The 15,808-nt window shown below is 29.4% G+C and overlaps 2 protein-coding genes and 1 long non-coding RNA gene across 3 annotated transcripts; 2 read left to right on the forward strand and 1 right to left on the reverse strand.

Moving 5' to 3' along the window:
• Positions 1–1,893: 1,893 nt before the first annotated feature.
• Positions 1,894–4,796, reverse strand: LOC145950628 (tropinone reductase homolog At5g06060-like). The gene is made up of 5 exons (XM_083061864.1): positions 4,445–4,796; positions 4,147–4,354; positions 3,265–3,481; positions 3,056–3,162; positions 1,894–2,339 (listed from the first exon to the last, which is right to left on the reverse strand). The coding sequence occupies exons 1-5, from the start codon at positions 4,648–4,650 to the stop codon at positions 2,148–2,150; spliced, it is 930 nt and encodes a 309-aa protein (XP_082917990.1). The 5' UTR covers positions 4,651–4,796; the 3' UTR covers positions 1,894–2,147.
• A 3,062-nt stretch (positions 4,797–7,858) lies between these two features.
• On the forward strand, positions 7,859–9,503 carry LOC145950829 (uncharacterized). Its single transcript, XR_014428679.1, has 2 exons — positions 7,859–8,547; positions 8,688–9,503. It is a non-coding gene; the product is annotated as an uncharacterized LOC145950829 (long non-coding RNA).
• Positions 9,504–12,698: 3,195 nt separating this feature from the next.
• LOC109816301 (uncharacterized) lies at positions 12,699–14,397 on the forward strand. The gene has a single exon (XM_020381249.3). The coding sequence runs from the start codon at positions 13,219–13,221 to the stop codon at positions 13,747–13,749; it is 531 nt and encodes a 176-aa protein (XP_020236838.2). The 5' UTR covers positions 12,699–13,218; the 3' UTR covers positions 13,750–14,397.
• Positions 14,398–15,808: the final 1,411 nt, after the last annotated feature.

Below are 15,808 nucleotides of genomic sequence, written 5' to 3' on the forward strand. Positions count from 1 at the left end.
AAAAAAAAAAAAGAATACTTATCTTTGTCCTCCGTCGTCATTCATGATTAAACATTGAATAGTGTAAAGTTATATTAAAATATTTTGAAAATAAAATAATCAAGAAAATTGTTTGAAATTTTATAAATTATCCCAGTTATTATATAGAAATTCTACTATGATGATGACAATGAGGATTATTCTAACTATTACGCCAACCTAATAGTTCGTACCCATTTTATACCGTTGGTGATACATAAAATAAATATTAATATATATTTTATTTGTAATATTAAATTAACGTTATATATACATATACATATATATTTAAAAATATATATAAATGTTTAATTATTTTTATTATTATTCATTTTTAACATAATATAAAATTACTGACAGCGTAATAATAAATAAAAAATTATATCGGTATAATTTCATATTTCTTATAATTAAATTCAAATCATGACGGCTATTTCACTAAACGTCTAAATCACCTCCTTGGTAAATTAATTAAATTTCCTGTTCGGAATCTGAATCCCAGCTTAATGACTTTTCATTGCGAATCTTTCTAGCGCCACTCTACTAATGTTGCATTTTGGAACAATTCAAAATTGAGTTTTCCTTTGCTTGGATATGACATAGGTGATTACAGAATAATGTTTACTTTTAAAAACAATTTAACTTTTTTTTATATATAATTATAAGTAATAAATCAATGTACCAAAAAAAAAAAGTTACATTTGACTTGGCCTCATGGCAACTACCAAATAAAATCAATGAAATGATGACCTTATCTTTAAGTTATTAACTCGTTAGGTTTTAAGTTTTATGGATGAAATAATATGGTTAAAAAAGTTAAATTTTTTCAAAGATTATTCATTAACAAAATTGATAAATATTATACTTTAACAACATAGTTATTAAAAAATTATGTTTTGAATTAATACATGTATGTGTGAATTTAAACTTTACATCACTATTAATAATAAAAAATGACATTGTATACATAAATTTTTTTATAGAAGTTGAGACATTAAAAATAATTGTTCTAGTGTGTTTAAAAAGTCTTATATTACTTAAAAATTTATATTACGGATAGTTTATAAATATTTTTTCTTCTTTAATCATCGAGATGTCTTTCAAGAATAAAATCATAATAGTTTAATAAGTATCAAAATAAATAATTTTTTTGAATATGATAATCTTTCCTAGAGTTGCTCCGCCTACCGGAACACTTAAGGGAGCTCCTGTGTCAATCACTTCCATTCCTCTCATTAGACCATCTGTAACACTCATAGCTACAGTTCTAACTCGATTATTTCCTAATAATTGCTATACTTCACAAGTTATGTTAATTTGTTGATATTACTTTAAAAGTCTTATATCACTTAATAATTAAAGTTACTAGTAAGACTTATGATCGAAACATCAACAATTATTAAAAAGAGTAATATAATAAATTTTTGCATTACTATTTTATATATACTATTCGTTATTTACCAAACAATATATAAAACAAAAAATTATCTAATAATCTAACTTGTGTTTATTCTCTTAGCATAATATTTATCAAACCTATCCATATGTTGTGTGTGATACACAATAAGGACCTATCCATATGTTGTGTGTGTTACACAATAAGGACTTTATTTAGGCAGAGTAAATAACAAATTCTAACGCTCTTTGAGATCATAAATATAAAATGTAACCTTTATTTTTATTACAATCTCTTTGTTTTTTTTTCACCTTGAAACCCAGAAAAAAAGAGTTTTGGGAAGATATAGATGTAGGAAAAAAAATTATCATGTTCTAATATGAGTCTATGCAATAATTTCTCCTAAAAGACAATTTTTGTCTAAACTGGCATAAATCAAGACCAAGTAGATCAGTAAATTTTTAGGTTACAGCTATGAATTAAAAAAATTACTGGAAATCTTCCATTAGATAGCACGGCCATATATTGTGATTTAGTACACAAAAAAATTACATTAGCAGACTACAAAATCTTGGAAGTGCCTATCAGGGGTTGGTCGACTTTTGGTGTGGCCTAAAAGTTCAGAATAATTGGAATTTGACAGAGAAGTAGAGAACCAAGCCAAATGCTCCACATGAATGGCAGTTGGAGAGGAAAATTGGTGAGGGTGCATGATATAAGCTGCATGCAACTCTTAGAACTGTGTTGTTGGGTAGAAACCATTCACGGACATTCCTCCATCAATACATATAATCTGGCCAGTGATGTATGACGATGCTGGCAAGCAAAGAAAGGCAACAAGAGAAGAGACTTCTTCTGGATCTCCTAGGCGCCTAAGAGGAGTTCTTGAGTACACTTCTTCCAGATAGTCTTTGTTGCTGAGCACCTAAAAACAAGAGGGTAAAAGTCAGATAATGGAGCACTACTGACTAATGTTTGAATTTTTCACAAGTTAATATGCAGCACCAATTTTAGGTGATTGATTTCTATGCCAGGAAAATGCAATTTTTCACGAGTTAAGGACTAGGTATGGTTTACTGATCTTTTATTCCTGATCAAATCCAGGATGGTCCAATTATGAGAAGAGTGTCTTAAAAATCCTATCCTTGGATAATTGGAAGGTAGTAAGAATCTATTATGTTTCTGTTTCTGCCATTTCGATGCAAATCATCAATGAGATGTAATATATGCGTGTGGAGGAGTTACTGTTCCAGAGGACTGACTGGATTCAAGATAAGTAGGTGGTTTAGTAATTCACCAGAAAATAGACTTGTTACAATCTACCTAAGAGGGCACTTCAGCAGGAAGAATTAAGGAAAGAGATTATGCATATTTACCAAGTACCAAGATGTAGGATCAATTCTGTTCCGTTGAAATAGAAACTTACAAAGGGAATGGAAGATTTAAAAATGGGAGGAGGTGTATTTCCTAGTAATTTCAAATCTGTTCTGTTTCAGAATAAGTTTTTCAAGCACTCAACCAAATTTTTCAACAAAAAATGTAGAAAAAGTGATGCTATTGCTATACCATTCATGGTACTAATTAGTGTCATAGGCAGCTCATTCTAACAAATGGTTACAGGATAAAACGGAAGAAAATTACCTGCTCTACCATTGAAGTTCTGATGTACCAAGGTGCCACCGCATTACTCCTTATATTGTCTTTTGCCCACTCACAAGCTAGATTTCTTGTAAGTTGATTTATTGCGCCTGTTAACCAGAAAACAAACAAATCTTCAAAATTCCATAAACTCTTCAACATCATAGCACTTGTTAAGCAAGCTGCAATACAGCATTGAGAAGGTAAATTACCTTTCGTAGCTCCTTGAACAGACATCAACTTCAGTGAGACAAAACCAGAAACAGACGAGATAAACACAACACTTCCCATTCCCGATGCTTTCAAAAGTGGATATGCAAGTTGGCATATATGAAAGACGGATCCCAGATTGGTATCAATAAGAGTGGAATACTCTGTACTTGTGAAGTCTGTCATTGGTTTCCGAATGTTTGTCCCCACATTGTTTATCTATACATCAAACTGATAGGGTTACTACAAATAAAGAGGGTTACTAATCCAGAGTGAACCTCAAAGCAATCCAGAACAACGAAAAATGCATATTTTGACCCTTGATAGCATTGGGGGGAAAATGAACACAATAGTTATAATTATGAACGTGAAACACACCCTCTCCCATTGCAAAGTTAAGACAAATGTAAGTGGTCTAATAATGACTCGTTAATGAGTGGTTTAATAAGTCCAACAACAATTACTAAAATAGGCTATAATATCATCTTATGATTTGAGTTTGGGATTAACTTAATCTTAAAAGCTAGCAGTGAGGATTATTCCCTATTTATATACATTATTTTAGTTATATTATTAACCAATGCTAAATCTCCCTTGATAGCATGGGGAAAAATGAACGTAAGAGTCATGATTATCAACATGAAACACCCCCTCCCCTCAAGAGTTACAAGATTGAACATATGCAGATAGTCTCATAATGGCTCGATAAGGAATTGGTTCAATAGGTCCAACAATAACTATTAAAATAGACTCAAATCATTTTATGATGAGTTTGGGATTGACTTAACCTTAAAAGCTAATTATAAAATGAAGATTGTTATGCACTTATATACATTATTTCAATCATATTACTTATCAATGTTAGATCTGGAACAACAACTTACAAGGATGTTGAGTTTCCCATGGAAGAGAGAGGAAACAGACTGCATAAGCACCTCCCTCTGGTGAGGAACTGAGACATCACAAACTGAGCCAGTGACCTCAAAACCCGAAGCATTCCATTTCTCAAGGCACTTATTGAGATCGTGCTCGTTCCTGGCACAAGTATGCACTCTGGCTCCAAACCCCGTCAATTCCTCCACAATGGCGTGCCTTTACAGTACCCCACAAAAAATCACAAGTTAAAATGAGGATGAGGTGAAAAGGGTGAGAAATAGAAATTGAAAAATGAAATGTTGGTACCCTATTCCGCGAGTTCCACCAGTGACGAGAGCTGTCATGCCCTGAAGAGTCCATCTATGCTGTTTGGACTCGCTCCTAATGCAATTGTTGGACAGTGATTTTCTTCTTCCGTGGTTGAAAATGAAAGAGGTGGTGGCTGGAGAATCAGTGCGGTTTGAGGGTAATGGAAGAGTAGCAATTGGATTTATGAGGGAAGATTGGTGCATTTTGTTCTAATCATGCGACTAACAATTTTCTTTTAAGGTAATATAATGTTCCATTACATTATTCAGAGGGCTCTGTGTGGTGCATGGATTGAGAAAAGCCCTAATGCATCCTATTCATCTCCTTAGAGGGAAGTTTTGAGGCAAGACAATGGACATGGAAAGGGAAGTCTTGTCAAATAAAAAAAAAAAAAAACAATACTGTATTTAAACATAAATTAATATAAAATTGAAGATTATTAATTTTTTGTAAAATTATTTTAATTACATTTTTTATTAATTAATCGATGATATAAATTTTTTACATAATATATCAAAATTAAATTCTAATTTTATATAAAAATCTCATAAATCTTTTACATGAGTTTTTTTTAATATAAAAGCAGAATTTTAAGTTCGATATATTATTTCTAAAAAAATATATTAATTACTATTCACATTCATGAAAAAAAAATTATAAATTTTCAAATACTCCCTAAATATTGTTTATTAAGTATTAACAGGAAAAAAAAACACTAAATACCAATCATATTGTTCTTTTATGTTAATGATGAAGCTCATTGTGAATATTTTAATCTTGAAGATTTTTACTATCAAATGGAAAAACTTTGTCCTGGATGCGCAAAAACAAATTAGACACATTAGTGAAGAGAGTGAGAGGGATAGAACCATGTTGGCGTGTACAAGACTGTGGGCTGATACAGCTAAAATGTTGCTACATGGAGGACTTCACTTGTAAATTTAGTAGCAATCTAAATCTAGGATATTTGTAGAGTGTAATTAATCTGCTTAATCTTAATCCTATGAGAGATTATATACTTGTATTTGGAATTATTAAAATTCTCAATTCTTTAAAGATACTTTTCAAATATTCTCATATAAATACATCTAACCTTATTTATTAGACCATTATCTTAACTAAGCTGGTAATCGACATAATCATCTACATATGCACGTCGAGAATAATTTACTCTAGTTAGTTGAGTCCTCAAGGTAGAAAAATATCTAAATTGGGCCCATTATGCCCCATGTATTCATTGTTCATGTTGATTCTTTAGTTTATTGTTAAGCATCTGAACTCATTTTGGTGTCATTTTTTTCTTAATAAAAGTATTTAGCCCAAATATATTATTTGTATTTGAGAAAATAGTCTATGTATCAATTGTAAAGAGATTTTTTATTTTTTTTATAATGTTTTTGTTGGACCCACTCGAAAAACTACAAACAAGTCGAAACAATCATGTAGATTCCTTGAAAAATGATATGAAGATGGACACCTTCTAGTGACAAATATTCGAGATCGAGAAGAGTTGTGCTCGAAAACTAGTAAAAGTGTAGTACCAATGGTCACATGAAGGTGGTCAAACGTCTAAATCGAGAAGTTAACATATGTGAGGACAGGTAGGTCGAGAGGTTAATATGAACGTGGGAGGACGGTTAAAGGAAGTTATAACTCAAGACCACGTAGCAAGCATAGTGGATAGCAGTTATGAGTTAGAGGTGTACGTGCACAAAATTAACCGCTCTTGATTGCTCTATAAATACAAGGATTACGGACCGTAACAGAGGTCGGAAAAACTCATACTTGAATTAACTTCTGAAGCACTCTCTGCCTACACATACATATGGCTTTCGTGCACAAGATCGTTTTTTGGTATGACTGACTCTCGGCCACTCTTCTTTTACTTTTTAGGAGTAGAATTAGCATAGTTCTCTTATTTATTTCCTTTAATCACGTAGTTATATTACTTTGATATTGTAACTCTGGAACATTATGCAAGTTGAACCATAGTTTTAAAAACCGGACCGGTCATCGAACCGGTTAAGGTACTGGGTCAGTGGGTCAAAGGTTGAACCGGTGGGTCACTAGTTGAACCGCATGACTCGATTTTTATTTATTTTTATTAAAAAGTATTCATATTAAATATATTTTATACTTATAAATTTTAATAAATTCATATCTTATTTTAAATTTCAATTTTTCTATCTTATTTAAAATTATTTTTATTTTTATTTTGTAAAAAAATACATAAAAAAATTACATGTTAAACGGTATATTAATACAAATTAAAAATATAAATAATATGTACATATATAATATGCTTGCAATTAATATCATAAAATAATATATGTAATATTTACATAGATATTGCATTATTAAATATATAATTTAAAATTAATAATATACTATAAAAGTTATTTAAGTTGTATATATTGCAAACAAATATATTAGAATAAGTAGTCATTGTTATATTTAATAAGATTCCTTGCTTTTTCATTAAGAGATTCAATTTTCATTATTATTTTTGTGATTTATGGTCCCTTAAAAAAAAAAAAAGTGGTTGAACTGGTTTGACCCACCGGTTCACCAGTTGAACCGGAAAATTGACCGGTTCAATCCGGTTTGAAACGGGTCGACTGCATAACCGATCCAACTTCAGATTCGGACCGGCTGGACCACCGGTTCCCGGTCCAACCGGTCCGACCGGCCGAGTCGGTCCGGGTTTTAAAACACTGAGTTGAACTATGATTTGTATTGCAAGTATCTTAATTATTCATTCTGTTCATCTTAGCATTTATATGTGTGAAAATTATTGCTTGTTAATTATAGAAGAATCTTTAGAAACAAGTAATTACTAAAGTTGTTCACTCCTTTTCCTGTTCTTAAATCACAAATCCTAAATTGAAACCATTTACGTGCTAGTTCGAGTAAAAAGAACCCTTAAACGACGTTTTTCACCGTAAACAGTTTTCCAACTAAAAATTGTCTATTGACTTGTATAAAAATCATTAGAAAGTTATATATAGAGTGTGTGTTTAAATTATAATTAAAAAATTGAATTAAATTCAATTTAATTTCTCAAATTAGCTTTCAAATAAAAGTAATATCTTTCTAACTTTTATTTCAATTAAGATTTATTTATAATTTATATTTAATTAAAAAAATTGTCAAACATATAAACATTATATTCAAGTTCAGTTTAGAGCCGTTAAAGTGAGTTTCGACTCGTGGGTCAACTTAACCCACCTTGAAAATAGGTCAGGTTGGACCAAAACATTGAAAAAAAATTCATAATGAGTCAAAAATTATAATTCGACTCACTTTCGACTTGGTCCATATGGGTTGAACCCATAATGAACTGGACTGTTCACCTAACTTTACTTACTCTCCTATCAACTCAACTTACTAACAACCTGCTTAACCATTTATTATTATATATGAATTATTTTAAAAAGATATGATTATTTTTTGTAAATAAAGATAAAGTCAATGTTAAATAACATGAAATTGCTATAAATTTATCTACTCAAGCTTCCAATAAAATTTAATATTAATGAATAATCACTCTCATGAAAAGATTTATATTTATATTTTTTGATTATTTAAAGTTGTACACTTTTTAATTTAAATTTAATATTATATGCATGATATTTAGTTTGACAATTTTTATTTTAGATTAGAGATTATTTTAGATTGAAATTTATTTTAAATTAAAAAAAATTAGGTGGGTTGGTGGGTTAACCCGTTTAGCTCATCAATCTATAATGGACCGGGTCAATTAAAAAATTTTGAAGCTTAAAAATGGTGGACCAAACCGAATCAATACACTTTTTAAATGGATTGAGGTGAATCAGGTCAAACAAGTCGGTTGACTCATTTTGAACTCTAATTTTACATCATAAGTGTATAGTCAGCAATTAAACTCTTAAAGCTATTTTCTTATGTCTTTCATATTGTCTACATGAATTCTCTTCATTTTCTAGTATGAGATAATGGGAAATATCAACTGCTGATTTGGTCATCGAATCCATCGAATTAAGCTGCAACGTTAGAAAATGGTTCGCCTGTTCGGGTTTCGACTTTGGATCGATCACTGGAAATTGAAGTAGGAGAACAAGGTGGACAGTGTTGTATACATTGTCGTGTTATTATATATATTATTAAGATTAATAGCCATGCGTATGCATGTATATATTGTATGATGTATCGTATACGGTATACCCAACGTTCTAAGTTTCTCTTTCTTCTTTATTTGCAGCTGCATTGATCGGGTATGACTAGCTCCTCCATATGTCCAAGTCCAACTGGCTTAATGCCTTTGTGGTTTCCAACTGGAAGATGTTCATGAATCAATGAATCATGATCGTGGCTACGTTACGTACGTACATATGTTTTATGTTCATTGTGTCGGTTTGGTACAACCAAGAGAAGATTATTTCCTCTTCCAGCTACGAATACCCTGGTTCTTTTTATTGTTTCCTTTTTGCATCTGCATTGCCCCAAGCAACAATACCAAGTCAACTTCAAATTTAATCTTCAGGACGGCTAAACATGCACACGTTGGAAACTTTGTTTTTTATATATATATATTTATATAAATAGAAGACTGTGTTGGACTAGAGAGACTATATGGAAACACCAATATGCATGGAATTATAAAATAATTTACGATTATTACTATAATCACTTCTCCATATTTTCAACATATATATTATATAAACCAGGACTTTAGTTTTATTTCAAGATTCATCTAGAGACTTTAATTAATTTGAAGATTCGAGAAACATTGGAAAGCACTAATCGGGTTCACATAAAGTTATATTTAAAAATAAAATTAATAAGATTGTGTTGGAAACATTTTTTTAATAAAATATTTCTAATTTTAATTTCTTAATCTGTATCATAAAAGTAATTATATAAGGCAGAATCCATCCAATAAGTTAATTGTTAAGTATTTGTTTGTATAATTTTAATTAAGTGGTTTTGAACAAAGGTTTAATTAGCTCATATGGTTAAGCAGTTCGTGATTCGCTGTAAACTCATAGTTTTACTTCTTCTTTCTTTCTTTTTTTTTTTTCTAAATAAAACTAACCAGTTTTAATACAGGACAGGGATAAATAAAATATTCAAAAATTTCTGACTATTTTATAAATCAAATGGTCATATTCTAGATGATTGCGTGATTCCTAAGATAATAACCTTTTCATTTTGAGAGAGAAACTTATCTAATTTGATACAAATATTACTTTTCTTTCTTCCGTCCATTTAGCTCATCTAAAGAGAAAAAGAATTTTTATTAGAAAATAAAGTATATTAATCACTGTTATTAAAAAATTAACAATAAATATCATAATAAATTTTAAATTTAATTATACATGTATTTATTTTTCTCATGATTTTCAATCATTAATTCTTTTAGTTAACAATTATTATTACACTTTATCTTCTAAAATATAGATTTCACTTTAAAGGAGACAAATCCTTCCTCCACAGCTCACAATAATTTTCACTTTGAAAAAAACATTTATCTAGAGGTGTACAACAAATTTAAATCAATCCACAACCAAATTGATCCATATTAAAAAGTATGATTCATTTTGAGAAAAAATTCAAACTGACCCATTTTGTAAAATCGGTTTAATTATTTGATCCATTTTTTATAAAATAGATCTATTTGGTTTAATTTGATATTTTTTAAAAGTAAATTCATATATAAGTATAAAATAAATAACCGTACCACACCACACCAATCTAATTTTAAAAAAATATAATTTATATTTTTAAAAATCAAACCAATCTACATTATTAAAAAAATAATTTGATTAATTGATCTAGTTTTATAAAATGGATCGCTTCGATTTGATTTGAATTTTTTAAAAATGTAATCCATGAACACTCCTACATTTGTCATCTTTGTTTTAGCTTTCTTAATTCATGCTTTATGGTTAGAAAAAATTTAGAGGGTTAATGGTTTTAAAACCATCCACATTTAAAAAAAACAATAATGGTAGATAAGTTTCAAAAGCATGCATATGTTTTTTTTAATCCATAATAATGGTAGATAAAAGATGACACTTCATAATTACTAGGTGGGGTTAATGACATGTTGAAAATTCTCAAATCAAGTATCACGTACTATCACTTAGTAGTTAATCGAAACTTAACACTGTTCAATTTGATTCAATGATATATTGGAGATCTTTAGACCAAATATCATTATCCAATTAAGAGGTTAGTCAAAGTTAAGTTGGGCATAGCTTGACATATATAGGACTTTACTTGCTAAAGTTCAAAGTTAATAAAAGCTCATATGAGAAATTTTACCTTAAAATTTTTTTTAGTAGATATATGTAGTAAATACCATTTGTATCTTATACTATTTGTGTAAACTCAAAATATATATATATATATATATATATATATATATATATAATTAATATCAGCTAACATCATTTCATTTTAAAATAAATACTTACTCATGCTTTAAATTATAATAATTTTTACAATCCAAACTCTATTTATTCAACAGACAGATTTAGAGACCGAATACGTTCTGTCACTAAAGAGTTTAATTTAGATATGCATTTAGAGACCATATTTGTAGTCTCTAATAAATCGGTCTCTAATAGTCAAAGTTTATGAACTATTTTGTGTCTAATTGAAATGAAATTAGAAAATGGTTTTTCGTTATTTATTTATAAACTCAAATTTTGATCTATTTAAAATATAATTAGAACATACGTTTATAATTGCTAATTAACCTTTTCAGAGTTTTTTTACGGTCTCTAATATAAATGTAAATGTAATTAGAAACCCATAATTTAGTCTATAACAAAAATTTAATTATAAACTGGTTTTTCAGTCGTTAACAACCTATTTTAAAGATGATTTTTCTGAATAATTATTTTTTCTTACAATCCAAACTCTGTTTATCTATATATATATATATATATATATATATATATATATATATATATATATATATATATATATATATATAATCTCTTATAACCCAAAATCTGCTTGTGAATACGAAAATCATTACTTCTTTTCTGGAAAAAAAAAATCTTTACAATATCAACTACATAAGAAAATTTACTTTAAAGTAGTAATATACACGGCTCAGCTCTTTCAAATCCTTACAAACACATCGCAGAAAATGATTTTATGTTTAGTAGCCAGCAAAATCAAACAAATAAAATCACTTTTTACATGTTTTATTATCCAAACATAATGATTTCTAAAAGAAAATAGGTGATGTAGTAGTCTTACACTATTGCCTAATTACAAACTAGGATGGAAAAAATACTCGCACTCGCGGGTATTTGCGGGTAAAATCCGCTATGGATAATAAATGGATCAGTTAATTGAATACCTGCCGATAACGGAGATGGATAACTTTTTTACCCGTTTATAAATAGGGCGGGGGCGGGTATGATGATATTCATACCCGTGGTACCCGTTTAATAATATTTCTTAAATATCCTAATTATCTTTGTACCACATAATCCTAAAACTACACTCTCTCATCTTATTTTCTTTCCATAGAATTATGTTGGATGTAATTTGATTAATTTTCTAGCTTTGATTATTGAACCAATAAGATTTATGTATTTTAAATTGTTTACTTTCGTTTGGAATTATGAGATTGAATTATTGTAACTTTATGATATGAGACTTTCACTTACTTGTGTGAGATTGGTGTATTTTAAGTTATTGTTTATCTTGCATTTTTATTATTATTTCAATAAAATTAACGCTAAATACAAGTTTAAACTTAACATTGAATTTTCATTTTTAATATTTCAATGATATTAAATATAAACTTAAAATTATTTGTAATTAATTTTTTTAATTTCTTAAAAAAATTATAAATATCTATGGATATCCGTGAGTATTCGAGAAATTCATGGATACCCGTTTAATAGATATCCACGTGAATATGGCGGGGCGGGAACGGGTTTACTATTACGCGCCCCCATGAGGTCTCATTGTCATCCCTATTACAAACCATTATTTACAATAAGTTATTAATTTTTATAATAGATAAATAAATAATTGTAATATGTAATTAATTAATAATATATAATTATTTCATATACTGCCATACTTAAACTCAAATAAGTGTGTATATATATATAATATAACTGGCTAGAAACAACTTAGAAAGCAAGCTTTGTAGAGAACACACGGCAATATAATAATAGTTACACGAAATTATATATAGTTAAATACATAGTATATATTTATATAAAAACTTGTGTTGATAGTAACATTGTGAGTTTATGCGAGACAACATTTGAATCAAACGTAGGCCGAAGCCACAAGCCAAAACACAAAAGTTGTCCACATACAATATTTGACTCAGTAGTATTTCAAGCCTGAAGTTATTTTGTCCTTTGCTACCACTCAAGCTGTAAAACATCCAGGAAGCTACATTCTCATTACATGGCACTTGCATAAAATAATGTGAACATGAAAGCAGCAGGCCATATATAGAAATTATTATAGAGAAATTATCGAATAATCCTAAACCGCATAATCTCTAATTAATATCTATATCTATGTTTTTTAATAAATACGAATCAAATACAATATTAAACTACTCATGCAGAATGCTTAACCAACTGAGTTAAACTTTTTTAATTTTAACCAGAGTCATAACTTGTGATTTGTTTGTGCTCCCATTCAGCATATAAAACCACCCCTATCTGCCTTTGTTGACCATCTCTATTCCTGTCTATGTTACTTCATATTTCTACATCTTGAAAAAAGTTGAAACTCATCAAATGGAGTCTGATCTTAATCATCAAGCTGCACCATCAGAAAATCCCACTGAGGGTGAGGATCAAGGTGCAAGTCACGTGACATCAAGGTCCTATGAGTGCAACTTCTGCAGGAGGGGGTTCTCTAATGCACAAGCACTAGGGGGACACATGAACATCCACAGAAAAGACAAAGCCAAGCTCAAACAGCAGCAGCAACAACAACAACAATCTTCAATTTCAAACCAAACTGAACCATCTTTGGACAAGGTCATTCCGCAGGATCAAGCCATGTCTGGTGAAGCAAATTGGAATTGGAATGTGTCATCTCAACAAGAACACGCCTCCTCCAGAGCCATTCACACGAAGCAGCTTCCACTCTTTGCAGAATCACCAACTAGCAGTGAAACGCAAAATTCGCCACTAGGTCAAACTACTACTGAACAGACTTTGTTACCTAGACAAGATTCTTCATCGGAGGAGTTAGACCTTGAACTGAGACTAGGACCTGAACCACAGGATCCATCAGAAACGGGTACAAGAAATTTTTTTTGAGTTCAATCCTCAATACGTAATTATTTGTAGATGTTCATGAAACCCCTTTTTTTTCTTTGCGAAGAGAGTTCATATACTGTTTGATTTAAAATTAATTATGAGCATTGTTTTGTATTTCATATGTTGGTTGTAAAATTTACTGGACATGACATGATTACTGCTTTTGATTCGTTTATTTTGGGTACAATTTTGAGTCTTGCACCGCAATCCAAGTATTGCCTCAAACCCTATTAATCTAATCAATTCTTATTCGACTCAAGTACACCAAAATTAAAGTAGAAGCAACAATTAATATGTATGCAGCTTGCCCTTGCTTGATGTATGTAGATTATGCTTTCAATGAATATGAGCTTGCCAAGGAAAGAAAATATGTAGATATATCATATGATGTCAACCTCAGAATAAATGTATTTTGTTTCCATTTCTGACAAGATTTTATTATCGATTAGAACAAAGAGAACTAGCCTTGCCATCTTCAACCCCTTAGTAATCGTCGATAAGAACAAAGCAATTAATTTCCTGGCCTGTATCTATATATAGAATTAATCTATTTATCAAATGTATAGTTTAGAATGCTAGCAGACGATATATATATATCAACAATTTTAAATTCTGACATTGTCAATCATGCTAAATATAACATTTGTAATTTTGTTTCGCTTTAATTAGTTTCTGAAAAAGTGAGTTTCCATTTTGCATCTATTTTTAAAACATGTCAACATATTCGTAACGTAAGTAATTTGATATCTTTTTGGAGTATTCAGTTTAACGAGTTTCTTCACTATTAGTGGCTCGAGAAATGCTAAACTTTCATTTTCTGTGATGGAAAAATATATTTAGTCACTTGAGATGCTATTGGACACCAAACGAAAGAGATAAAAGAGAAATAAATATAAATATATATGATAGGTGATATAATGTTACATATGAAGAGGTAGATAATAAAAGAAATTAATGGTAAAAATAGGGTACCGGTGTTTAAAAATAGGGAGTGTCTAAAAATCATAACTCTACTATAGAACTATCAACTGTCTCAACTTTTCTCATTTAATTTATGATTCAGCATAACCGTAAGATCTCTCTGCAGTGGCAACATTTTTTTTTTTTTTTGGCGACATATAGCTAATGTAAGAAAAATAGTTAGTTAGTAGTGTATTAATTCAGTATACATTATCCACCCGCATAATCTTGGGTTACTTTTAGTCCTTTCCTTACATTCAGTATGATATATATATATATTCATTGCAAGTATGCTTTTAACTGACACTACTCTAGGATTAACTCAGTAATCTACATGCACTATATTAGATAAGAGTATTGTTAGTTGTTCTGCGTTTCTGTGTGTAAAGAGGTTTGAACTATATTGTAAAAAAATGAAATGATAACGAAGGTGAAATATATTGATTTCTTAGGTACATGTAAATATTTAATAGGTAGATTAATTATCCGAATAAAACTCTAATTCTAATTTAAAAAACAACATTAAAAGTACTTACCAAATTTTATTATCCAATTATAATCTCAGTAGTTAAGAATAGCAAACAAATTAAAGTTGCTTAAGTATATATATATGTACGCGATGTGATTCCTTGTAGAAATTGTTTATTGTTGTTTCCTTTTGACTCATGACAAAAATATGCATATAGTTTGCAGTTTCTTATGATCGGAACCGCTGATGGTAAAATTTGTTATAAGTTCATAGCCTGAGCTATTGACATTTTTTTAAGAAAAATCCTTTCCATATATCAATTCCTCCCCTTCCAGATTATTTTGCGCACGAAATATTGTACACGTATTGTAATTTTTGGAATTCAATTAATTATGACTACATCCTAATCAATTTCATAATATTTTACATATTATAGTTGCAAACAGTATTTGTAAAGTTATACACACAATACATATAGGAAAAATTAGGTATGCATAAATGTTAAAATATGCATATAGAGAGAAAACATATCCAATGAAAACATGTTTTAATATAAGAGATGAGATGAGTAAATTATAACTTTTAAATTATAAATCAAAATAATTAATAACTAAAATTAAAATTGATAAT

This window comes from Cajanus cajan, chromosome 8 (genome assembly GCF_000230855.2).
Source record: "Cajanus cajan strain Asha chromosome 8, NIPB_CcT2T_4, whole genome shotgun sequence".
Taxonomy (NCBI): Eukaryota; Viridiplantae; Streptophyta; class Magnoliopsida; order Fabales; family Fabaceae; genus Cajanus; species Cajanus cajan.